The 26,416-nt window shown below is 40.7% G+C and overlaps 1 protein-coding gene across 4 annotated transcripts in view; it reads left to right on the top strand.

Annotated features, from left to right (window-relative positions):
* The window catches only part of SLC9A7 (solute carrier family 9 member A7), a 142,357-nt gene that overhangs the window by 83,171 nt on the left and 32,770 nt on the right, over positions 1-26,416 (top strand). For 3 of the 4 annotated variants that reach the window (XR_009698899.1, XM_061178270.1, XM_061178269.1), the window contains exons 6-13: positions 8,837-8,942; positions 9,275-9,416; positions 11,236-11,341; positions 12,622-12,710; positions 12,803-12,916; positions 15,162-15,273; positions 18,154-18,307; positions 26,127-26,186. Coding sequence is in view for 3 of the 4 variants with exons in the window: in XM_061178270.1 (XP_061034253.1) it covers positions 8,837-8,942; positions 9,275-9,416; positions 11,236-11,341; positions 12,622-12,710; positions 12,803-12,916; positions 15,162-15,273; positions 18,154-18,307; positions 26,127-26,186 (883 nt within the window). In the remaining variant the exon portion in view is untranslated. Of the gene's footprint in view, positions 1-8,836; positions 8,943-9,274; positions 9,417-11,216; positions 11,342-12,621; positions 12,711-12,802; positions 12,917-15,161; positions 15,274-18,153; positions 18,308-26,126; positions 26,187-26,416 lie in introns of all 4 variants that reach the window. The other variant, XM_061178271.1, reaches the window with a different exon arrangement.

Below are 26,416 nucleotides of genomic sequence, written 5' to 3'. Positions count from 1 at the left end.
GTGGGTGAGGGCAAGGAGACTGGAGGAGGTGTGAGGCTGCTGGAGTGACCTGGGCCCTCAGACCTCTCAGGAAATCCCTTGTAGAAGATCTCTCTGCAAGGACAGAGCCACTCCTTAAAAATGACCTGCTCGGACCACAGACCTTGATTGATGGGGCATTAAAGGAGAAAGAAAGCTCAGATAGTAATGGTGGAGAAGGCCAGAGGAAGTAGGTCTGAGTATTGGCTACACCTCTGGGTGGCTGCGCCTCTGGGCCATATTTTTAATACTTCAATGTAAAACCAGAAGAGGGAGCCCTAGAGCCATGAAACTGGAAAAGCTGTTCTGGGCCTTCTACCCCCTACCCACCTCACTTAATATGGGCAGCAGAAACGGATTGAGGTTGAACTTCATGTAAATATAAGAAAAAATGGGGATAACCCCTATGAATAATAAAGTTACAGATAATGAAGTCATACTAGAAGAAGAGGGTCCCAAAGCAGATGAAACTTTATTAACATTCCAACAGAAGCTAAAGGAAGTTAAGAAAATGATAGAAGTTATAAAAGAACTGTATACATCAGGATTGGAAAATTCAGAAATGAGAGGACTACACAATAGGACGTTATGAAAAGAGAGCTGACAGAAAGGAATGGAGGGGGAACCCATGGAGAAAAAGAGATGTAAAGTATTAAAACAATCAATTTGAAAATGGGTAAACCCCGAATGATAGTGTCAAGGAATATACATTGGTGGTCAAACTATAAGGAAATGCAAGGAAATGATTCCTATAAATCAGGTTACTGGTTACTTTTGAGTGAAGGAAGGGGCTTGAGATTGGGATGGTACATATTGGGGGGGGCTTCTGTGGGGGCTGGCAAAGTTCCATTTCTTGAACTGGATGATGGTTACAAGAGTGGTTGGCTTATAATAGTGCTAAATATTTGTTTGTTTTTGTTTTCTAATAGTATCAGTTAGTAATGCGTTTGGCTGCAAATAACAGAAAAATCTGGCTAATACTAGCTTAAACAGAGAGCTGTTTATCTTGGCTAATGGCTCCGAGCTGGTGCCATGGCTGCCACTACAATCAGGCATCCAGGCACTCAGTCTTTCTAGGGCATTACCCTTGGGTTTCAGACACACCTTAGTTGCCCTATGGAGGCAAGATGACTGCACTGCGTCCAGTCTCCACCCTCTTCCAGGCAGCAAAAGTGGCACTCACCACAAGGGAAGCTGAAGAAGTGAGTTTAGTTTTTCAGGTCCTTATGGCAGAAACTAACAAAGCAGAAGGTAGCTGGGTGTGAGTGTTGAAAGAGAACCCCGCCTGCATGTATACATTGTCTGGAGACATTTTTAGTTGTCACAACTTGGCAGGGGAGAATGTGCAGTGCTACTGGTATCTTGTGGGTAGAGGTCAGGGATGCTGCTAAACTGTCTTACGATGCACAGGACAGCCCCCACGACAGAGTTATATGGCCCCGAATATCAGTAGAACTGAAGTTGAGAAACTCCAAAGCCCTTTCAGGTGGGTCCATAAAGTCAAAACTGATTTAATAATAATAGTAGTACATCATTTGTCTTTTTTACTTACGTTCTTTCACAAGTGTACCATTGACTGGAGTTTTCCAGGGGCTATATAATGTGTGATACTGACTCTCTGTTGATCGAATGCAGAAACAGATATGAGAACCATCTATCTTCCATTACTTCAGATGTTAAAGAGATCTGAGAAAATGTAAAACAGTGGCTCTCTTCTCACTATTTTTTTTTTGGAAAATATAATTATTTTTCATTAAAAATATGTTAACATATAATGGTTTTACTAGTAATTTAAATGAATAAATATTTAATTTTTTGTTTTATTCAATACAGTAAATATTGATACCTATAGCCCACAAAACTAAAGCTCTTTGGGGCCTCAAAATTTTCTAAGGGTTTAAAGGAGTCCTGAGATCAAAAGTATGAGAGCTGCTGGTCTGGAAAAGAGCTGATTTTTAAAAAAATTTTTTTAATTTAATTTAATATTTTTTATACAGCAGGTCCTTATTAGTCATCAATTTTGTACACATCAGTGTATACATGTCAATCCCAATTGCCCAATTCATCACACCACCATCCCCACCCCCCTGCCGCTTTGCCCCCTTTGTGTCCATACGTTTGTTCTCTACATCTGTGTCTCAATTTCTGTCCTGCAAACCAGTTCATCTGTACCATTTTCTAGGTTCCACATATATGCATTAATATACGATATTTGTTTTTCTCTTTCTGACTTACTTCACTCTGTATGACAGTCTCTAGATCCATCCACGTCTCTGCAAATGACCCAATTTCGTTCCTTTTTATGGCTGAGTAATATTCCATTGTATATATATACCACATCTTCTTTATCCATTCGTCTGTCGATGGGCATTTAGGTTGCTTCCATGACCTGGCTATTGTAAGTAGTGCTGCAATGAACATTGGGGTGCATGTGTCTTTTTGAATTATGGTTTTCTCTGGGTATATGCCCAGTAGTGGGATTGCTGGATCATATGGTAATTCTATTTTTAGTTTTTTAAGGAACCTCCATACTGTTCTCCATAGTGGCTGTATCAATTTACATTCCCACCAACAGGGCAAGAGGGTTCCCTTTTCTCCACACCCTCTCCAGCATTTGTTGTTTGTAGAATTTCTGATGATGCCCATTTTAACTGGTGTGAGGTGATACCTCATTGTAGTTCTGATTTGCATTTCTCTAATAATTAGTGATGTTGAGCAGCTTTTCATGTGCTTCTTGGCCATCTGGATGTCTTCTTTGGAGAAATGTCTATTTAGGTCTTCTGCCCATTTTTGGATTGGGTTGTTTGTTTTTTTAATATTGAACTGCATGAGCTGTTTATATATTTTGGAGATTAATCCTTTGTCTGTTGATTCGTTTGCAAATATTTTCTCCCATTCTGAGGGTTGTCTTTTCGTCTTGTTTATGGTTTCCTTTGCTGTGCAAAAGCTTTTAAGATTCATTAGGTCCCATTTGTTTATTTTTGTTTTTATTTCCATTTCTCTAGGAGGTGGGTCAAAAAAGATCTTGCTGTGATTTATGTCAAAGAGTGTTCTTCCTATGTTTTCCTCTAAGAGTTTTATAGTGTCCGGTCTTACATTTAGGTCTCTAATCCATTTTGAGTTTATTTTTGTGTATGGTGTTAGGGAGTGTTCTGATTTCATTCTTTTACATGTAGCTGTCCAGTTTTCCCAGCACCACTTATTGAAGAGACTGTCTTTTCTCCATTGTATATCCTTGCCTCCTTTGTCATAGATTAGTTGACCATAAGTGCGTAGGTTTATCTCTGGGCTTTCTATCTTGTTCCATTGATCTATGTTTCTGTTTTTCTGTCAGTACCATATTGTCTTGATTACTGTAGCTTTGTAGTATAGTCTGAAGTCAGGGAGTCTGATTCCTCCAGCTCCCTTTTTTTCCCTCAAGACTGCTTTGGCTATTCGGGGTCTTCTGTGTTTCCATACAAATTTTAAGACTTTTTTGTTCTAGTTCCGTAAAAAAATGCCATTGGTAATTTGATAAGGATTGCATTGAATCTGTAGATTGCTTTGGGTAGTATACTCATTTTCACAATATTGATTCTTCCAATCCAAGAACATGGTATACCTCTCCATCTGTTGGTATCATCTTTAATTTCTTTCATCAGTGTCTTATAGTTTTCTGCATACAGGTCTTTTGTCTCCCTAGGTAGGTTTATTCCTAGGTATTTTATTCTTTTTGTTGCAGTGGTAAAGGGGAGTGTTTCCTTAATTTCTCTTTCAGATTTTTCATCATTAGTGTATGGGAATGCAAGAGATTTCTGTGCATTAATTTTGTATCCTGCAGCTTTACCAAATTGATTGATTAGCTCTACTAGTTTTCTGGTGGCATCTTTAGGATTCTCTATGTACAGTATCATGTCATCTGCAAACAGTGACAGTTTTACTTCTTCTTTTCCAATTTGTATTCCTTTTATTTCTTTTTCTCCTCTGATTGCCATGGCTAGGACTTCCAAAACTATGTTGAATAATAGTGGCGAGAGTGGACATCCTTGTCTTGTCCCTGATCTTAGAGGAAATGTTTCAGTTTTTCACCATTGAGAATGATGTTTGCTGTGGGTTTGTCATATATGGCCTTTATTATGTTGAGGTAGGTTCCCTCTATACCCACTTTCTGGAGAGTTTTTATCATACATAAATGGGTGTTGAATTTTGTCAAAAGCTTTTTCTGCATCTATTGAGATGATCATATGGTTTTTATTCTTCAATTTGTTAATGTGGTATATCACATTGATTGATTTGCGTATATTGAAGAATCCTTGCATCCCTGGGATAAATCCCACTTGATCATGGTGTATGATCGTTTTAATGTGTTGTTGGATTCTGTTTGCTAGTATTTTGTTGAGGCTTTTTGCATCTATATTCATCAGTGATATTGGTCTGTAGTTTTCTTTTGTTGTGACATCTTTGTCTGGTTTTGGTATCAGGGTGAAGGTGGCCTCATAGAATGAGTTTGGGAGTGTTCCTTCCTCTGCAATATTTTGGAAGAGTTTGAGAAGGATGGGTGTTAGCTCTTCTCTAAATGTTTGATAGGATTCACCTGTGAAGCCATCCAGTCCTGGACTTTTGTTTTTTGGAACATTTTTAATCACAGTTTCAATTTCATTACTTGTGATTGGTCTCTTCATATTTTCTATTTCTTCCTGGTTCAGTCTTGGAAGGTTATACCTTTCTAAGAATTTGTCCATTTCTTCCAGGTTGTCCATTTTATTGGCATAGAGTTGCTTGTAGTAGTCTCTTAGGATGCTTTGTATTTCTGTGGTGTCTGTTGTAACTTCCTGTTTTTCATTTGTAATTTTATTGATTTGAGTCCTCTCCCTCTTTTTCTTGATGAGTCTGACTAATGGTTTATCAGTTTTGTTTATCTTCTCAAAGAACCAGCTTTTAGTTTTATTGATCTTTGCTATTGTTTTCTTTGTTTCTATTTCATTTATTTCTGCTCTGATCTTTATGATTTCTTTCCTTCTGCTAACTTTGGGTTTTGTTTGTTCTTCTTTCTCTAGTTCCTTTAGGTGTAAGGTTAGATTGTTTATTTGAGATTTTTCTTGTTTCTTGAGATAGGCTTGTATAGCTATAAACTTCCCTCTTAGAACTGCTTTTGCTGCATCCCATAGGTTTTGGATTGTCGTGTTTTCATTGTCATTTGTCTCCAGGTATTTTTTGATTTCCTCTTTGATTTCTTCAGTGATCTCTTGGTTATTTAGTAACGTATTGTTTAACCTCCATGTGTTTGTGTTTTGTACGTTTTTTTCCCTGTAATTCATTTCTAATCTCATAGTGTTGTGGTCAGAAAAGATGCTTGATATGATTTCAATTTTCTTAAATTTACTGAGGCTTGATTTGTGACCCAAGATGTGATTTATCCTGGAGAATGTTCCATGCACACTTGAGAAGAAAGTGTAATCAGCTGTTTTTATCAATTAAATCTATCTGGTCTGTTATGTCATTTAAAGCTTCTGTTTCCTTATTTATTTTCATTTTGGATGATCTGTCCATTGGTGTAAGTGAGGTGTTAAAGTCCCCCACTATTATTGTGTTACTGTCGATTTCCTCTTTTATAGCTGTTAGCAGTTACCTTATGTATTGAGGTGCTCCTATGTTGGGTGCATATATATTTATAATTGTATATCTTCTTCTTGGATTGATCCCTTGATCATTATGTAGTGTCCTTCCTTGTCTCTTGTAACATTCTTTATTTTTAAGTCTATTTTATTTGATATGAGTATTGCTACTCCAGCTTTCTTTTGATTTCCATTTGCATGGAATATCTTTTTCCATCCCCTCACTTTCAGTCTGTATGTGTCCCTAGGTCTGAAGTGGGTCCCTTGTAGACAGCATGTATAGGGGTCTTATTTTTGTATCCATTCAGCAAGCCTGTGTCTTTTGGTTGGAGCATTTAATCCATTCACGTTTAAGGTAATTATCGATATGTATGTTCCTATGACCATTTTCTTAATTGTTTTGGGTTTGTTTTTGTAGGTCCTTTTCTTCTCTTGTGTTTCCCACTTAGAGAAGTTCCTTTAGCATTTGTTGTAGAGCTGGTTTGGTGGTGCTGAATTCTCTTAGCTTTTGCTTGTGTGTAAAGCTTTTAATTTCTCCATCGAAGCTGAATGAGGTCCTTGCCGGGTAGAGTAATCTTGGTTGTAGGTTCTTCCCTTTCATCACTTTAAGTATATCATGCCACTCCCTTCTGGCTTGTAGAGTTTCTGCTGAGAAATCAGCTGTTAACCTTATGGGGATTCCCTTGTATGTTATTTGTCGTTTTTCCCTTGCTGCTTTCAGTAGTTTTTCTTTGTCTTTAATTTTTGTCAATTTGATTACTATGTGTCTCGGTGTGTTTTTCCTTGGGTTTATCCTGTATGGGACTCTGCGTCCTGGACCTGGGTGACTACTTCCTTTCCCATGTTAGGGAAGTTTTCGACTATAATCTCTTCAAAGATTTTCTCGGGTCCTTTCTCTCTCTCTTCTCCTTCTGGGACCCCTATAATGCAAATGTTGTTGTGTTTAATGTTGTTCCAGAGGTCTCTTAGGCTGTCTTCATTTCTTTTCATTCTTTTTTCTTTAATCTGTTCCACAGCAGTGAATTCCACCATTCTGTCTTCCAGGTCACTTATCCGTTCTTCTGCTTCAGTTATTGTGCTATTGATTCCTTCTAGTGTAGTTTTCATTTCAGTTATTGTATTGTTCATCTCTGTTTGTTTGTTCTTTAATTCTTCTAGGTATTTGTTAAACATTTCTTGCATCTTCTCAATCTTTGCCTCCATTCTTTTTCCGAGGTCCTGGATCATCTTCACTATCATTATTCTGAATTCTTTTACTGGAAGATTGCCTATCTCTACTTCATTTAGTTGTTTTTCTGGGGTTTTATCTTGTTCCTTCATCTGGTACATAGCCCTCTGCCTTTTCATCTTGTCTATCTTTCTGTGAATGTGGTTTTTGTTCCACAGGCTGCAGGATTGTAGTTTTTCTTGCTTCTGCTGTCTGCCCTTTGGTGGATGAGGCTATCTAAGAGGCTTGTGTAAGTTTCCTGATGGGAGGGACTGGTGGTGGGTAGAGCTGACTGTTGCTCTGGTGGGCAGAGCTCAGTAAAACTTTAATCTGCTTGACTCCTGATGGGTGGGGCTGGGTTCCCTTCCTGTTGGTTGTTTGGCCTGAGGCAACCCAACACTGGAGCCTACCTGGGCTCTTTGGTGGGGCTAATGGCAGACTCTTGGAGGGCTCACGACAAGGAGTACTTCCCAGAACTTCTGCTGCCAGTGTCCTTGTCACCACGGTGAGCCACAGCCACCCCCTGCCTCTGCAGGAGACCCTCCAACACTAGCAGGTAGGTCTGGTTCAGCCTCCCCTAGGGTCACTGCTCCTTCCCCTGCGTCCCAATGGGCACACTACTTTGTGTGTGCCCTCCAAGAGTGGAGTCTCTGTCTCTCCCAGTCCTGTCAAAGTCCTGCAATCAAATCCCACTAGCCTTCAAAGTCTTATTCTCTAGGAATTCCTCCTCCCATTGCCGGAACCCCAGGTTGGGAAGCCTGACGTGGGGCTCAGAACCTTCACTCCAGTGGGTGGACTTCTGTGGTATAAGTGTTCTCCAGTGTGTGAGTCACCCACCCAGCAGTTATGGGATTTGATTTTACTGTGATTGCGCCCCTCCTACCGTCTCACTGTGGCTTCTCCTTTGTCTTTGGATGTGGGGTATCTTTTTTGGTGAGTTCCAGTGTCTTCCTGTGGATGATTGTCCAGCAGCTAGTTGTGATTCTGGTGTTCTCGCAAGAGGGAGTGAGAGCACGTCCTTCTACTCCGCCATCTTGGTTCCTAATCGAAAATAGCTGATTTTTAAATGTTTATGAAATGTGAAAACTGTGAGAAGTGTAATTATGTATACTCTGTTATAAATGAAGACTTCCATTATTTCATAATCCTTTATTAAACCTTCACTGTGCCCCGACCCTATGCTGGAGCACAGTGATCAATAAAATAGGATTTCTTTGCAGCAACATGGATGGACCTAGAGATTACCATACTAAGTGAAGTAAGTCAGAAAGAGAAAGACAAATACCATATGATATCACTTATATGTGAAATCTAAAATATGACGCGAACGAACGTATCTACGAAACAGAAAGAGACTCACAGACATAGAGAACAGACTTGTGGTTGCCAAAGGAGAGGAGGGTGGGCGAGGGATGGAGTGGGAGTTTTGGATTAGCAGATGCAAACTGTTATATGTATCAATAGAATGGATAAACAACAGGGTCCTACTGTATAGCACAGGGAACTATATTCAATATCCTATGATAAACCATAATGGAAAAGAATACGAAAAAGAATGTGTATGTGTGTGTGTGTGTATTCAGATATATATATATATATCTGAATCACTTTGCTGTAACCTGAAACTAACACAACTTTGTGAATCAACTATACTTCAATAAAATAAGAAATAAAATAGGGTTTCTGCCTTCAAAGAGATTTCAACCCACCAGTAGAGCCAAGTCACATTAATTGTGATTATTTTTTAAGTTCTGTAATAGAAGTGTTTTCAAAGTGTGACAGGATTACAGTGGAGAGCACAGTGTTATTAGAATCAAGCATCATATCACTCCTCATTAAGATTAGGAAGATTGCCATTTTCATTTCTGCCATAGACAGATGACCCATCTTTGACTCCCTTACTGTCTCCCAAACCACCCTGTCCCACCAAAGATAAGAATTGCTTCTATGAATTTGTTATCAATGGCTTAAAGTCAGAAACCGCAACTAATGTGTATGCTTTTGGCCCATGTTTTAGTGACTGTACTGGCGATATTTAATGAATTGCATGCAGATGTGGACCTTTACGCACTTCTGTTTGGAGAAAGTGTCCTAAATGATGCTGTTGCCATTGTACTGTCCTCGTAAGTAACAATATTTCTGCCTGGGAAGAGAGACTCTGGCTTCCTGAATGCTCTGGGCTAAAATCAGAGGCCCACCTTAAAAGTGTTAAATTTTGAATTGGGTGCTTTTCTAAATGAGGTTTATCAACTTAGTTGATAAAGTTATGTTGCTTTGTCCAGTCAGCAGCGATTGGAATGCCGATACCATCATAACATGGTGACTGCAGGTTAAATTAAATGAATACACCGTGGGGAGTGCTCTGCAGAGTGTAGATACCTATGTTTGTCGATATTTGTAAGTACCATGGTGTAAAACCAGCTTAGTGTTTTTTAACTCTCTCTTTAAACTCCAGGTCTATTGTTGCCTACCAGCCAGCGGGGCTGAACACTCACGCCTTTGATGCTGCTGCCTTTTTTAAGTCAGTTGGCATTTTTCTAGGTATATTTAGTGGCTCTTTTACCATGGGAGCTGTGACTGGTGTTGTGACTGCTCTAATATCCTTTTTGTAGTTTCTGCCCCTGCCTAAGTATGACTATGTGGCATTGCACTTGGGAAAAGAAAGTTCTCAGTTCTTCCTTTCAGAAATGAATCTTAAATTAATTGTTCCACTGGGGGCTGGGGGCTCCTGAAATGTCACCCTTTGGTGAAACATGACAGTCGATGGCCTAGCTAAGAGTTTGAGAAAATGTTTGAGAGTGTAGCTCTTGGCTTAGCTCTGTCCTCACCTTTGTGTTTTCTGTCCTTCCTATAAACCTGTTGGAGATAGGAGCTTGGGGGAAGCATCAGTTTTTTTGGGGGGATGGGGTGGGGCGGAAAGAGTGGAAGAGCCTGGAGGAGGCTGGGAATCAGGGACCACCTCTCAGGAGGCTGGGAGGAAGCAGGCTGTGAAGTACTTTAGCCCCAGCCTGACTGCTGTTGTCCACTGTTCCAGGCCATATGGGGCTAACGTGGCCGTAACTAGCCAGGGACTATCTGGGGGAATTACAGCAAGGTGGCCTTCCTTAAGCCAAGGACTGCACAATATTGACTTAAAAACCAACCAACCAACCAACCAACCAACATAAAAGCAAAGTGCAGAGTGAGCGGGCAAGCCTTCCACAGGTGTGCTCAGTCCTTCATCATATCTTCTTTCAATGACATTTAGATCACTAGTGTCCAATACAGATGTAATGGGAGCCACATCATTTCAGCCTGGAGTTGATACACAAATTATTAACAAAACTTATACAAATTATTAATGAGATTTTATTCATTCAACTTTTGTACTAAATCTTGGAAATATGGTGTGTATTTTGCTCTTACAGCACATCTTAATTCAGACTAGCCACATTTTAAGTGTCGAGTAGCCACATGTGGCTAGCGGCTACCGTATTGGACCGTGCAGATTTAGTGCTTTCTTTCTTGACTGCTTTCTTCATCAGGGCCCTTTGATGTGCTGGGGATTTATACTGCTCATTGAAACCACTCACGAGATGGTTCTAAGCTGGCCCGCCATGGAATGGCAGTGTTAGGAGGGGAATTGCCAATCCCAAAAGGTGACACCAGCACTTTGTAGTTGCCCCTGGCATTGTGCCTTCCTCCCTCCCTCCCTCCCTCCCTCCCTCGCTCCCTCATGCATGCATTAGGCACCTGCTGTGGACTCAGCCCTTGGTGGCTCACAGAGGTCAGAGTCGCTGCACCTCATCTTCCCAGGTCTGCCTGAGGCACTCCCAGCACTGCCAGACTAACCTGCCAGTCACACCTCAGGCCTTGACTGTGCCTCTCAGAAATGTGGCCATTGCAAGGAGCACAGAAAGCCCATTTCCAGTTTCTGTAGAAAGCTTAATTTTAAAAAACAGCTTTATTGAGATGAAATTCACATACCATACAATTCACCCATTTGAAGTGTACGATTCATTGGTTTTTGTTATGTTACATTATTATTATTTTTTTAATTTTGGTAAAATATACATAAACATAAAATTTGCCATTTTAACCATTTTAAGTGTACAATTCAGTGGCCTTAGGTGCATCCACAGTGTTGTATAACCATCCCCGCTATTTCCCGAATCTTCTTCGTCATCCCCAACAGAAAGTGTGTGCCCGTTAAACAATATGATCCCTATATCCTGCCCTCTCCCAGCCCTTGGAAACCTCTATTCTACTGGGAAGCTTCATTTTCTTTACTTTAAAAACCAAGCAGCAGCTCTGGGGCCCCAAAGGAAGAGCTGAAGGGAAAGGGTAGCCCTTAGGGAGGGGTCCTGCGCTAAGAGAGTGCGGTTCTCGGTGACCCTGATGCTTGTTGCTGGAGACAGTTCCTTGACAGGGGCTGACGTGACCAAGTTTACCAAGCTGCACTGCTTCCCCCTGCTGGAGACGGCCCTCTTCTTCCTGATGTCGTGGAGCACCTTCCTCTTGGCAGAAGCCTGTGGGTTTACCGGTGGGTTTCCTCTGCCCTTGGCCACCCTTCCCCTCACTGTGGCGGAGGCTGTGGGAGCTTGAGGGGAGCGAAGAATTCTTAAATAGCTGCTGCCCAGAGTTGATAAACCACTCACGGAGTGTCCATATGGAGGACTGCTGAGCAAGGCTGGTGTTCTGCCTTATGAATAATTTAGTTTCCCAGAGCTACATATTTTTTAAAGGATAAGCTTTATTGTTTCAAACTTAGTTACATCTTTGAGTACTCATTCTAACTATAAGTAGATACTTAGCTGCAAAAGTTACTGAATACATTAACACCTTTTTTGTATCCTCCCCTGGATTGCTTCGTTATTTTACAAACAGTATCACTTCGTTATTTTACAAACCCGTATCAGCAATAACAAGCAAAATATAGATCCTTTCAAAGGTAATTTTGCTTCTACTCAGATGAGTGTGAGCACGATTTTTCCTTGTTTTGTTTCTGGTCTGTTTAATCATTGCTTTTCAATACTATGTTTTTATGGTGCCCGTTTCATAGATTATTAGTGTGAGTGATCATGTGGTTTTAGTTCCTCACATTCCCTCATTAAAAAAAATAAATCATTGGATTTTTCTATTAGAAAACTCAAGTACAGTTACTATACATAATCCAGGTAATTCGGAAGTCCTTTTTATCGTCTTTTCAAAATATTGCAGCATATCTTTATATGCCTCACTTCCTTTAAAACTTGACAATCATCTGTAAATATATAGGCAAAGTCCCAGGTGTGTTAATTGTCTTACACAACAAAATAGTCACCGTTAACCAGAAATCTAGATTATCAGGGCCAGGATAATTGGACTAGTACTCTGGATCCATTTTGTCTGAAGCCCTGGACCATGCAAAAATATAAAGCATTGGTTTGAAATTAAATTCATTCATTCAGTGAACAGAGAGGAATATGACAAAAGTGTGTGATGGGCGCACACTTCACAGTCTCTTTGAGGGAATGAATGCTAAATGCCACATAGAGATGGCCAATTCAGTAGGAGTTTAGAAGAGGGGAGAGAATGCTCTTAAAACTGGAACAAGGGGGAAATCAGGGGCCTTGGCTTTGAAGGAGGGCAGGGTTGGGAGAAGCAAAGGTTGATATGAGAAGTGTGAGCAGAGGGAGCTTTCAGTAATAGGAAATTTTCAAAAACTTTCAGTAAGTTGGATATGCTGGGCTTGCCTACCTTAACTTTTTGTTTCAGGGAGGATTTTTTTCTGCTTCTTTTTTTCCCTCCATTGATTTTTTTTTTTTTAAACTCTCTTGCCAGGCGTTGTAGCTGTCCTTTTCTGTGGAATCACACAAGCTCATTACACCTACAACAATCTGTCGGTGGAATCAAGAAGTCGAACGAAGCAGGTGAGGGAGAGGCCTGTGTCCCCACAAGTGATCTGCAAATACAAGGGAGGGGACCCACAGGGTTTACGGCTTCCTTTTCCCTTTTCGTGCAGCTCTTTGAGGTGTTACACTTCCTGGCAGAGAACTTCATCTTCTCCTACATGGGCCTGGCGCTGTTTACCTTCCAGAAGCACGTTTTCAGCCCCGTTTTCATCATTGGAGCTTTTGTATCCTTTTTTTGGTTCCCCCATTTTCTACACGGAAAGACGACCACTGCTGCGGAAGCTGTAACAATAATTTCTGGTTTGGCGGGGAGGTGACTGAGCCAGCACTGGTTCATGGTGTTTTTATGATGAGCAAAACAAGGCTTAAGTGGTAAATATAAAGCTAAGTGTATTTGATTTCAAGGACCGGTGTTGATTCTAGGGTTGCCCTTTCTGCATTTTCTGTGTAAGGTGGCCTTTCTGTTACACTGGTGATTGGCAGGTGGTAGTTTGTTTTTTAAAGCGCCCTTCCTAGCAGAGCTAAAAATCGGCAACCCGTATCAGTCCCCCAAATTGTTTTTTTCTCATTGCCACGTGAATTCCAATCCAGGAGGTTCCCCGTTTGGAAGACCTGAAGGTTCTGTGTCTCTTGCTCTCAGCTGCACGTGGTTGCAAGCAGCCCTTCCTCTCGCCGCCCAGGGCAGCCTGCAGGCAGTGTGCACGCTTTCACCCAAGCTTCCATAAGGTGACCCTTTTCTTTAACCCAAAAAAAAAAAGAAATGGAGAGGAAGGGAAGACAAAATGGAGAAATACTGGGTTCTTTGATTTAGTCCCATTGTGAGAGCAGTTTTTGGAAGAGAGACCCAGTTTTGGGGGTTGGCTCCTCTCAAGTGAGGAGAGATACGAATGCCCAGCAGTGCGTGGACAGCTGAGGGCTTTGCTCAGTTGGCCTCAGATCCTATTGTTTTCGTTAAAGTGAACTCTTCTGGGCCTTGGAACTATAGCAGTTCAGCTCAGCCTGGTGTTCCAAATCCTGAGCAGGAGTCCACTATTGCTGGTTATTCCCTTTTGCCTTTTCTGAGGTCTCATGGGTATCCTTAGATCTTGGGATGCTGGCCCCCCAAAAAGGAGTATTTTTCTCTTCTGGGCTTCTCATTTATTGTGCAGGTATAAATGCTACTAACCAAGCAGCTAGAGAGCGACTGGCCTAATGCCACGCCAGAATCCTGCCAGTGAGAGTATTATCTGCTTCAACTGGGGCTCATTTCTTAGATTTCCACACTCAACAGACCAAGAGCTAAAGATCCAGCGGATCAGTGTTTTTATTCTTAAGAAAGACCTGACATGTCATTTTGATTTGTATTCTTAGCACGGCATCCTGTGAGAGATAGTGAGAGTGCTGCCTTGTTTACAGCGCCGGGGCCTTGTTCAAGGGGGAGCTGGGGCCTCTGTGAATCCTGAAGGCCGCTTCCACTTGCGGACTTATGCGTGGCTCCTTGGATAGAATGTTATAAGCACGACCTCTTTCCTTCTGTTAAAAAGAAGACAAAACAGTAGCAAAAAGGGAAAAAAAAGAGAGCGATAAAAGAAGAAAAGTAGTTAGTATTTTATCCTAGAGAAGGCAGAAGATAGTCCCGCCCTCGCTTCTGTCTGAAACAGCTGCAGCTCCGGCAGCTGGTCGAAACGGAAGCTCCCTGTTCCTCTGGCTCCCACAGTGGTTTCCTCCTATGACCAGGGCAGTGTGCATCTCTCTGCTGGGCTCTGTTCTAAACTCAGCAAGTGACGAATGACCGGTTTCCCTGAATTCTTTGGTTTGCACAGTAAGAGTTCCTCTTCCACACTCCTCCTTTTCCATCTCTTACCTCCCCAAAGATATGTTAGCCACTTAGGCAGAGAAATCTCCTCAGGCTGATCCTTGTGAGGAATATGAATATGTCTTCGTGGTAGGAATACTGTAAGATTCCCCACCTCTTATTTGTAGGATCTTCCTGGTCATACAAACCCCTGATGTTTACTTCCAACCAAAGCTTACGAGCTCACCCAGCAAGCTTTCTCTTTATAGTTTGACTCAGAGGTTAGTAATTTTTTCTTCTTGTGATTTTTTTTCTTCCAGTAGAGTCCAGCACGCTCTTTGCTTCTCTTAACTCCCCACCCCAGCCATGGCACCTTAGCTTATTTCTGGACTCATTTTTAGGTAGGTCGGAGACTTGGTCCATATCAGTTTAATCAAATCAAGAAGTTACAACAGTGTGTTTAACAGGCCAAAAATTGTCTCTGTGAGCCAGGAAGTTGGGAAAATTGGCCAGTGGAATCCCACTTGCTGCTGAGACTTGTTTGGCGGGAAATGAGATAGCCTGCCTTCTCTGTGCAACTCTCCTGATCACAGCAAGGTGTCATGGCATTCCTAAAATTCTCTGCTCAGTCACAGGTTGTGTGAAAGTGCCATCCTGGAAACCTGTTGGGCCCTTAACCTCCACCTGGCGGCCAGGTTGCCATCTTCCTGGGCAGAGCTGCACACATCTACCCACTCTCCTTCTTCCTCAACTTGGGCAGAAGGCACAAGATTGGCTGGAATTTTCAACACATGATGATGTTTTCAGGTAAAAATAAAATGTAAATAAAATGAGTTTTATTAACTTTCTATGGAGTAAAAGAAATAAAATATACTCACATTAGCAAGATGAACCCCAAACTGGAAGATAACAGCTGTGATAGTTCTGCTTGACTTACACTGTCTCCCAAATGCTTCCTCTTCACTATAAAGCTGAGAAGAGTGGAGAAGCCACTGAGGGGACAAAGGACAATAAAGAAGTATGTGTAGATAAAGAAAGGAGAGAGCAATTGGCATGAGGTAGATGGTGCAGTGAGAGTGGAAAGCATCCGACTTTATAGACGAGACCCAAGTAAGAGCATCTCTGTAGAGCAGAGGGAGGAGATAGGCAAAAGGCCACCGTGACCCTTGAAGGTGCCTCTGTCCGGGAAGGGGGAGGGGCTGTACAAGAGGCAAAGTGAGTAGCAGCCCTTTACTGCCACGCAGTAGTTCTTGGAGGCCTCAGAGAGTCATACTGAAATCACACCAGCAGGCACTGCTCAGCAAAGCAGTTGCTTTGTCTAGTCCTTGCTTGCATCTGCACTTAAGTACACAGCCCGCCCTAATGATTTCCTTTCACTCTGACACACGTTTGTTGAGCATCCTCGTTATATAAGTCACGCTTCAAGGTTGTGGAGGATACAGAAACCCACCTCCCTCCAGGAGCTCACAGTCCACTGGGGGGAGACAGGTGTACAAAGAGCTAAGTTTCTCCCAAGAGAGGCTGGTGAGTTGCACAAAAGAAAAGCAGGGCCCAGGGCCATCTTCGCCAAGGGGTAGCCTTCGAACTGGGCTTGGATGCAGTGGCATTTCAGGAGGTGGCAGGTTGGAAGGGCAGGACAGCATTGCTTGTGTGTGGCTTTTTCAGGGAAGGGTAGCAGTCTGGTTTAAATGTGAGACACATGGGATAATGCAGAACGAGGGTGAGGTTGGAAAGGGAAATTGCATGTAAACTGGAGCAAGCCTTCAGGTTGCATCTAACTCACCTGTTGGGCTGGTTAAAAGCAGATTTCTGGGCCCCACCACCAGAGTGTGATTCTGAGGGTACGGGGTGAGCCCCGAGAATTTGCATCTCTAACATCTTCTCGGCTGCTGCTGCTGCAGCTGGTTTGAGGACCACACTTCGAGAATCATTGCTGGAGTCTAGACCACGGAGAAGCTCCAATGCCATGCCAAAGAGTTGGGCTTTTATCCAAGAGCAGCTGGGAAACATTAGAGGTTTCTGAGGAGGGCAATGACAGACCAGATCGTCCATACGTATTAGAAAAATGCCAGTGGAAGAGAGAAAGATGAATTGGAGATAGCTCAGTCACCTAGATAAACCTTTAAGTGTGTTCATTATCTTCTGTGCTAAAAGACTGAGAAGTACACAGTGCTGTTTAAAGATATCTCCTATCAAAATTATTTTCTGCTGGGAGAAATCTGGCTTTCAAAAAGAACTCATTCTTCAAGGCTGTGAAAGAAATACCTGAGGTTTCACCTTCATACTGCTTACAGTGTTTACCTAATAAAGAAGAATGGAGCACACGTTGTCTCTCTCTGGCCCTCAAGTTTTCTTCTTTGAGACAACATCCATTTAAAGGTTTAAATATTAAGTGGTGTCGTAGCTGGCTGTAGGGTGGTCTAGATGTGTGTCAATATTTGACTAGGACAGATTAATACAGAACATCAACTTTGCTCTGTTTTTTAATGTACATTTTACTGAATCACTCTTCTTTAGTGAATTGTGAAGTTCTCAGGTTAATGAAATTGTGAAATTATTGGAAAAGGTGGGAAAATATGTGAATAAATATACTGAGTATTAATTTTTCATTCTCATAATATACACACAGTCTTACCCATGGTGAATAGGAATTTACACTAGATAGCTATTAAAGACCATGGATTAAGTCTTTACTATAGAACAAATTAGGAGCATGGTATGGGGAAGGAACAAAAGAACTTAGAAAGAGAAGCTCTAGAACATAAAAATGTGGCTGTCGATCAGGGGTCAGCAAATTTGGTTGCTGCCTGTTTTCATCTACCCCACGGGCTAAGAATGGCTTTTACAGATGAATATTTGCAACCTATTTGATGATAGGGAACACTAACTTTGAAACCCAATTAACTGAAATCTCCCACCCCCAGAAGAATTCCATTTTCACTAGTAGACCTGGATTACAATAAATTGAACTCATTATTATAATAATTATTATTACTTATTATAATTACTTATTATAGTTTTATAACATGGTACTTATATATTATACTTATAGTATTTATTATACGCTTGGTTTTTGTCAATAAAATTTTGTGGAAATTTGTTTTCTCTCTTTTATGTAAGTATCTACATAACATCCTTGGTTTTTCCTCTTGGCCCACAAAGCCTAAAATAGTATCTGACACTTTACAGAAAACGTCACCAACTCCTGATATAGATCAGGTTATACTGTTACTTCTCTGCCTGGCTTTGCTAAGGAAGTGCTGGGCTGTTTTGTGCATTTCACATACTCATACCTAGCCTGCTTCTTAAGTTTATAATGACTGTATAGTGCTTGGCTAGTGCTTGGTTCACAGACTTAGAGAGCTTATATGATTATTTCTTATTTATATTTCTTTTTGGTTCATGTTATTAGCAGGAGAATCATGTCAGTAATAAAAGAGTGTTATTATTCTAAAATGTGCTATACAAAGTGATGCAGTGTTTTTCTCATTGCATTTGGGCATTTTGCAAAAGAAAACTTCAAATTGGAGGAAATCCTATTCCTTTAAAGTTCTTTTCTGTATAAAACAACTCGACTCCTGAAGCATAAGCAGATACAATTTATTAGCCCCAAGTGGCAGCAGTGGATTTGAGGACACACTGTTATTTATCCTTATGACAGGAGAGCTTCCTCTTTGGTCCCTGCAGGCCTCAGGGGAGCGATGGCATTTGCACTGGCCATCCGAGACACGGCATCCTACGCTCGCCAGATGATGTTCACGACCACCCTCCTCATTGTCTTCTTCACCGTCTGGATCATTGGTGGAGGCACGACGCCCATGTTGTCATGGCTTAATATAAGGTCGGTTTGAAACCAAGGCCAGTTTTGTGTCTAACTATGTCACTATTCCCATGCAGGGGGTGCTACATACAGCTTAGTGCATGGAAGGCTTTTATAGTTTATTGTTTTGTTTGGGGAAGGATTAAAAATTAAAAAACAATAAATAAAAATTCAGAGTATTGAATTTTCCACAAGAAAAAAAAATCATTAAACTGTTTGTGGGTACAAAAACACAAGGAATTAGAAACACCTGGACCTTGCTAGTGCCGCGACATTAGGGCAAGAATTCAAAAAGTCTTAAAGCTGCAGGAGAGAGAATAGACATAGCTGCTGGCAATGTCTGGCATTTCACATTCCTTTGAAATCAAACCTAAGGCCTTGAAAAATAAGCTCATCAGCTGGAAATAAAGGGAGGCCATTAGAGTTTTGTTTTAGGAGGAAACTGTATGCTGCGTCTCTTCTTGCTTTAGTGCACAGAAGAGGTGACATTTCCTGCATAACCCTCATTTCTTGCAGCCTCATGGACATCCCTGGCCTGTGGTTTTGTAGCTGTGTCAGGATGGAGGGTCATTGACCCAAGTTTGATTTTTTTTTAAGAGCATTTGAATTGCAAACTGTGCTTGTGAGCTCCAGCACCTTACAGTAAAGAGGACATTGGAACAGGGGTCAGGAGACCCACAGCCTAACTCTGACCCTCGTTTAAGACAAGCTCCTCATGTGTTTTGGCCTCCGTATTCTTTCACGTTAAATAAAAGCGTGCTGTCACCTTTTCTCCAGGTCCCTGCAGCTCTAAGTTTGCCCTCTGCGTCATCAAAAGTGCTCTTGCCACTTGCCTCAGTTTCAGATCTGCAAAGGGTGAACATGCTGGGAATGAGAAGACTTGGGTGGCGCATAGGTGTGAAGAATTCTCTGAAAAGCCACAAGATGGCAATGTTTTTTTCTTTCTCTGCTGGCTGTTAGTTTGCTCAGGGCTGACAACTGTGGAGTACACCTAGCTTGGAGGAGGGAGAAACCGACAAGGATCTTGCAGTCATCCTTGGGGTCAGGGAGGAAACTGGGATTTGAGAGAATAGTCTCCCTCTTCTGGAACTTTTATATTGATGGGAGGCAGTGATTCCTGGGCGTGGCCACTGCCGGCTGCACCATTTCTGGGTTAGTGGGTCTCAGCCTCAGATCTGAGTGGGTCTGCACAACCTGGGTGGGCTTATCAGTAAGAGTCTTACAATAGCTAACATTTGTGCTGCAGGTGTCGGTTGAGATGCCAACACGTACATTAAGATAATCCTCATAGCATTCCTATAAGGGAGCTACTACTATTATTTTCATTTTAGAGCTGAGGAAACTGAGGCACAGAGCAGTAACTTGCCCAAGGTCACAAAGCTTTAAGTGGGCAAGCTGGGATTTGAACCCAGGCACACTCTTAGCTACTGTGCTATACTGCCCGAAAGGCTTGCTGTGTTAGGGACCGTTTTCATGTTGTAAAATTCAGGATGATTAAAATTTCAGTTTCCTGGCGTGAATCTCAAGAGTCATATTAAGGAAAATAATTCATCTGTGGAAGTAGAAATCTGAAGAAGAAAATGTACAGATTTTTGGCTTTAAACTTGAGACATAAGATGGTATCATCTTTGTTCTGTGTAGCAGAATAAGAGCAAGAAAGGAGGTTTACCCTGCACAGAGTTGAGAATCTTTGCATTTGGTGACCTCTCTGAGATGACTTCCTGCTCCTATTTATCTGGTTACCCAGTAGGTGCCCTGGATGCTCAGAGCCTGGTTAAATCGTGTTTGTTTTTCAGGCTATTTCATAAGTTCTTTTCTGACCGCTCCCCCCGCCAACACATACAGGACCAAATAACTTTCCACTGAGAGTAGACAGTTGACTTGTGACATTTTGCACTTCTCATAACCCTTTTCAAAAAATGGGCCGTTGAAGTAGTCCTACCCAGAGCCGGAAGCGTGGGCTACTTTCCCTGACGCGTGCAAGCTGTATATGTACACATATAATAATTGGATTGTTGTGAAAATATTAATGGGATATATAGATAGCACTTAGAACATAACAGCTAGCACATGGTGAGAGGTCAGGAAATGACTGTGTATGAGGGATCCAGTTTCTCCCATATCCTTGCCAGCATTTGGTGTTGACACTTTTTTATTTTAGTTGTTCTAATAGGTATGTGGGGATACCTCATTGTCTTAATTTGCATTTCTCATGGCTGATGATGTTGAATATCTCTTCATGTGCTTATTTGCCATTCAAATAAGCAATGGTGAAATATCTGTTCAAGGTTTTTGTCCATTTTCTAATTGGATTATTTGTTTTTTTAATTGAGTTTTGTCAATTCTTTATTTGTTCTAGATACTAGTCTGTTATCAGATATGTGGTTTGCAAATATTTTCTCCTAGTGTGTAGCTTGTCTTTTAACCCTTTTAACAGTCTGTCATAGAGCAGAACTTTTAATTTTAATGAAATGCAACTTATTTATTTATTTATTTATTTTTAACATCATGGTTTTGGTGTTATGTCTAAGGACTCTTCATCAAGCCCTAGGTCCCAAAGATTTTCTTCTGTGTTATCTTCTAAAAGTTTTTTTAGTTTTATGCTTTACATTTAAATCTGTGATCCATCTTAGTTAATTTTTATATTAGACATGAGGTTTAGGTTGAGGTTTTATTTTATTTTATTTGACTATGGCTATCCAGTTGTTCCAGCACAATTTGTAAGAGAGACTGTCCTTACTCCATTGAATTACTTTTTCTCCTTTGCCAGAAATCGGTTGGCTGTATGCATTCGGGTCTGTTTCTATTCTGCTCTGTTGATTTATGTGTCTGTACCTCCACCAGTACCACACTTTTGATAACTATGGTTATATAATAAGCTTGAGCATCAGGCAGAGTGGGTCCTCCCACTTTATTCTTTTTCAAAATTGTCATAGCTCTTCTAATTCCTTTCTATATACATTTTAGAATAAGCTTGTCTACATCTTAAAAAAAAACTTGTGCTGGGATTTTCATAGGAATTGTGTTAAACCTGTATATCAATTTGGGGAGAATTGACATCTTTACCTTATTCAGTCTTCCAATCCATGAACACGGCACGTTTCTCCATTTATTTACGTCTTCTTTGATTTCTTTTAGCAGTATTTTATAGTTTTCAGCATAGAATGCCTGTGTGTGTTAGAGTTATGTCTTGAGTATTTCTTCTTCGTTTTGAGCTATTTTAAATGTTATTCTATCTTCATTTTCAGTTTCTGTGTGTTCATTGCCAGGATATAGAAATACGGCTGGTTTTTGTAGGTTGACCTTGTATCCTGACACCTTGCCAATTTCACTTATTAGTTCTAGGAGAGTTTTTGTTTGTTTGTTTTTATAAATTCTTTCGGACTTTCTATGTAGACCATCAGATCATTTGCAAATAGAGACAGTTTCATTTTTTCCTTTCCAACCAGTGTGCTATTTCCTTCTCTTAACTTATTGCTCTGGCTAGGGCCATCAGTACTATGTTAAATAAGAGTGATGTGAGCAGACATCCTTGCTTTGTTCCCGATCTTAAGGGGAAAGCATTCAGTCTTTCGCCAGTAAGTGTGATGTTAGCTGTAGGGTTTTTGTAGATGTTCATCATCAAGTTGAGGAAGTTCCCATCTATTGCTAGTTTTCTGAGAGTTTTATCATGAACAGATGTTGAATTTTATCAAATGCTTTTCTGTATCAATTGATATGATCATATGATTTTTCTTGTTTAGCCTGTTAATATGATAGGTTACATTGAGTAATTTTCAAATATCGAGCCACCCTTGCTTGCTAAACCCCACTTGGTTGTGGTGTATACATAAATGTTTTACATATTGCTGAATTCTGTTAACTAATATGTTGTTAAGGATTTGGGATACTGGTCTGTAGTGTTCTTTTTTCATACTGCCTTTGATTTGGTATCAGGGTAATCTGGCCTCTCAAAATGAGTTGGGACATGTTTCCTACTCTTCTGTTTTCTGGAAGAGGTTGTTTAGAATTGGTGTTAGTTCTTCCTGAAGGTTTTATGGAATCCTCCAGTGAAACCGACTGGTCCTGGAGTCTTCTTTTCCAGGAGTTTTATTATATAAATTATGAAGCCAATTTCTTTAACAGCTATATCTCATATTGGTGAGTTGTGGCAGTTTGTGAAATTGGTCATTTTCATCTAATTGTCATGTTTATGTTGTTCATAGCATAACCTTATTATTGTTTTTATGTCTGTGAGATCTGTAGTGATATCCCATGTTTCATTCATGACACAGTATTGGTAATTTGCATCTTCTCTCTTTTTTTTTTTCTTTCAGTCTTGCTAGAGGTTTGTCAATTTTAATGATCTTTTCAAAGAACTAGCTTTTTATTTCATTGATTTTCTGTAGTGTTTCTCTGTTTTCAATTTCAATCTGCTTCTATCTTTATTAGTTCCTTCTTTCTGTCCAACTCTACCCAGATAGTGTAATGAAGCAAAGTGTGCCATTGGTGAAAAATACATATGGTGTCAGTTCATTGCGTTTTTTTCAGATGTGTATAAATAGTGATATGTTAGAGGTAGAAACTGACATTTACGGACATTACATCAAAAGAAATTCCCTCAGAAATAAGGTAATGAGACCGATTGGTTTTTGTGGCTTGTGCTTGTGGTGTTACTTAATGGCCACGAATCATTTATGTGGACCGGGTTCTTATTCTAAAATGATTCGGAAACCCCCTGAAGTCCAGTGTGGTGTTTTGACATCTGTGACCTCAGTAAGATCAGTACCTAGTTGTTTCTTACTTCTCCAGGTTGCTGACAGAGGTCCTGATCAGCTGCTAAGTGGCTGCCCAGAAGTCAGAAGCCCAGGGTAGGACTTGGAGTTCCTCCATAAATAATTAGGAGTTAGCTATGACTTTTAACCATGGCTAATTTCTAGTCTGTGTATAATATAAAATGAATGTAACCACAAATCCAAAGCCAGGTCACTGCTTTCCAGAAATCCAACTTATCTTTTTAAATTGGAATTTTGTGATTGCTATTTTGTTTTTTTATTATTTTTTTAACCATTTAAAAAATTGAAATATAGTTAATTTATTACAATGTTGTGTTAGTTTCAGGAGTACAACAAAGTGATTCACCATCCATGTTGCTGCAAATGGCATTATTCTTTTTCGTGGCTGAATAATATTCCATCGTGTGTGTGTGTGTGTGTGTATGTATGTGTGTGTGTGTGTGTACACGTATATCACATCTTCTTTATCCATTCCTCTGTTGATGGACATTTAGGTTGCTTCCATGTCTTGGCTATTGTAAATAGTGCTGCAATGAACATTGGGGTGCATGTATCTTGTTTTGTTTTGTTTTTTGGCCACACCACATGGCTTGTGGGATCTCAGTTTCCCAACCAGGGATTGAATCCGGGTCACAGCAGTGAAAGCCCGGAATCCTAACCACGGGGGCCACCAGGGAACTCCCGCATGTATCTTTTCAAATTATAGTTTTCTCCGGATATATGCCCAGGAGTGGGATTGCTAGATCATACAGTAATTCTATTTTTAGTTTTTTAAGGAACCTCCATACTGTTCTCCATAGTGGCTGCACCAATTTACACTCCCACTAACAGTGGAGGAGGGTTCCCTTTTCTCCACACCCTCTCCAGCATTTATTATTTGTAGACTTTTTAATGATGGCCATTCTGACTGGTGTGAGGTAATACCTCATTGTAGTTTTGATTTGCATTTCTCTAATAATTAGTGATGTTGAGCATGTGATTGCTATTTTAAAACATAATGGCAAAATGCTCAAATTGCTTTCTGGTAATGTACAAACTTCAAATGGCTTTTTGGTAATATACAAACTACATACTATTTTTCTTAGTCTCTTGAGCAAGTTGTTGTTATTCACAAAGGTTGTAATTTTGGCAACTTGAAAAAACCATCAGATGTGCAGATTCATCAGATGAGCCTCATCTATGTCCTGAGCACATTTTGGTGGCATGGTGGCTGTCCTCTTGGAAGGCCCAGCTTCAAGTGACACACCAATGAAGTGGTGGTGATTGTGGGGGGTTAATGGCATACACCCAGGCAGCCAAATGAACAGGATAACCTTCATACCCCAGAGTGCAGCAATATAGTCACTCAAGGACAAGTAAGGTCACTCTGCTAGGTATAGTCCTGTCACACTGAGAGTTTAAGATAAAGCTCTTTATAAGATAAATTAAGGAATAAAGGCAGGGAGAAGCCCTGAGATCTTTATGTAATAGCATTTGTTACTGGATATTTTAAAAGAATTTAAAGACGCCACCTTGTAGTCAAAGGCAATATCCTGTAAGGTGTAGAGCTAGGGCTCTGGGATCTAACAGCTTCAGTTGCAATCTTGGTTCCTTCATTTTCTACCTTTGTGACCTTGGGCAACTTATTTAACCTCTCTTGCTCTCAGTTTCCTGTCTGGGTAAATGGGGATGACAACAGTGTGAAGATAAAATGTGATACCAAATAAACATGATAAAGAATTCTGCCATTAAATGTACCATCTGGCACATGGAAAGCATTTAGTGTATTTTAGCTATAACATTATCATTGCTAATCATAACCTTAATACTGCTGCTATTACTATTATTATTACTAGTGAATCTTACATTAATGGAATCCAGCTTGCTGTTCTGGAATTTGTTATAATTTTTCAATACTATAGTCTGGTTTAAGTCACATTCTGAACATATACCTAATTAAAAGTACCACCTTAAGAAGCATCATGTTCGCACTTGCTTATTTCAGGGCATATTAGTAGCATGAGTATTTGGGCATTGTCTAGCACAGTGTTTCTCAACCTTTTTTTTCCATCACTGCCCCTCTAAATAAGAGCCTTTAAAAATGTTCTTTTTATCTACCTCTTCCACTGAAATTTTAATACCACAGATCTATATATCTGTTTATGTACTATGGTGCTTTAGAGGGCTACAAACCACTGTAATATCTAAAAAAAATTTTTCTCCCATAAGAACCAATTTTCATGCCCCTGGGGTCTATATCACCCCCCCCCCCCACTGAGAATGCAGGACTCAGAGTAGAGGTTCTCAGCTATGGGCAGTTTTGCCCTCTCGGGACATTTGGCAATGTCTGGAGACATTTTTGGTTGCTCCAGCTGGAGGTATACTGGTGGTATATTGCAGGTAGAGGCCAGGGCCCAAAATATCAGTCAGTAGTGCTGAGATTGTGAAACCCTGCTCTTAGTATGATGGTGTAATTCAAATGTAGTCTGAATAACCCAGCAATTATTAAGGGAGGTGAAAATAGACCGTGTCAACTCTTGAAGCCATAAGGTAAAGAGAATAGCAGAAGTTGGGTTCCTGACCTTCGGGTTCAACCCATGGACAGTGTGATTACTTGTCTAGAAAAAAAGGCCATTTTATCTTCTGTTTTTGCTGTTTTCAGTGATACAGTGTTCTTTCTGTCAAGTATGTGTAAAACTGCGTGTAAACACTTCAAATATATGTTTAATAACAACTTTCTGTTTTCTAGTTTTTGTATGGATGTGTCTTGCTTTATAAAACAGATGAATTCCTGAAAAATTGTGTGAAGTCATTTTCTATGAGTTGCATTTATTACTCTGATTTCATTACGTTATATTTTGAGAGGCTTGTCTTCATTCCTAATCAATCCTCATTTGACCTGGCTGCTAACATTGTTGCTTTTGTTGTAAATTTAGCAGCCTCTCTGGGTTTTAGAGAACAGGGGGACAGTTTAAGAGGGGGTGCGGATTTTATTCTTTGATGGACGTGGTCCAGGTCATGTGCCCAGAGCTCCTGGTTCCCCTGTTGTCCCCGTCACACTCACGTTCCCTTCTTCTGCTGCCCAGAGTTGGCGTCGAGGAGCCCTCCGAAGAGGACCAGAACGAACACCGCTGGCAGTACTTCAGGTGACACAGGGCATCCTCAGAAACAAATTAACTGGGCCTGGCTTTTCTCCTCTTTCTAACCTGAGATGTTTCTCTTTACGCTGTTTGTCTCTCTCTTCCTTCCCCGTGTGCGCCAGCCGTCTGCCCCTTTTTGAAAAGGGGCAGGAGGTCCGGTTAATCATTATTCTACCCTCCTCTGGGCTGATTGATGTGTTGGTGTTCCTGAGGGTCTGTCCCCCCTCGCCCCATTT

The sequence above is a fragment of the Eubalaena glacialis genome, chromosome X, assembly GCF_028564815.1.
Source record: "Eubalaena glacialis isolate mEubGla1 chromosome X, mEubGla1.1.hap2.+ XY, whole genome shotgun sequence".
NCBI lineage: Eukaryota > Metazoa > Chordata > Mammalia > Artiodactyla > Balaenidae > Eubalaena > Eubalaena glacialis.
This window is presented reverse-complemented; position numbering and strand designations above follow the sequence as displayed.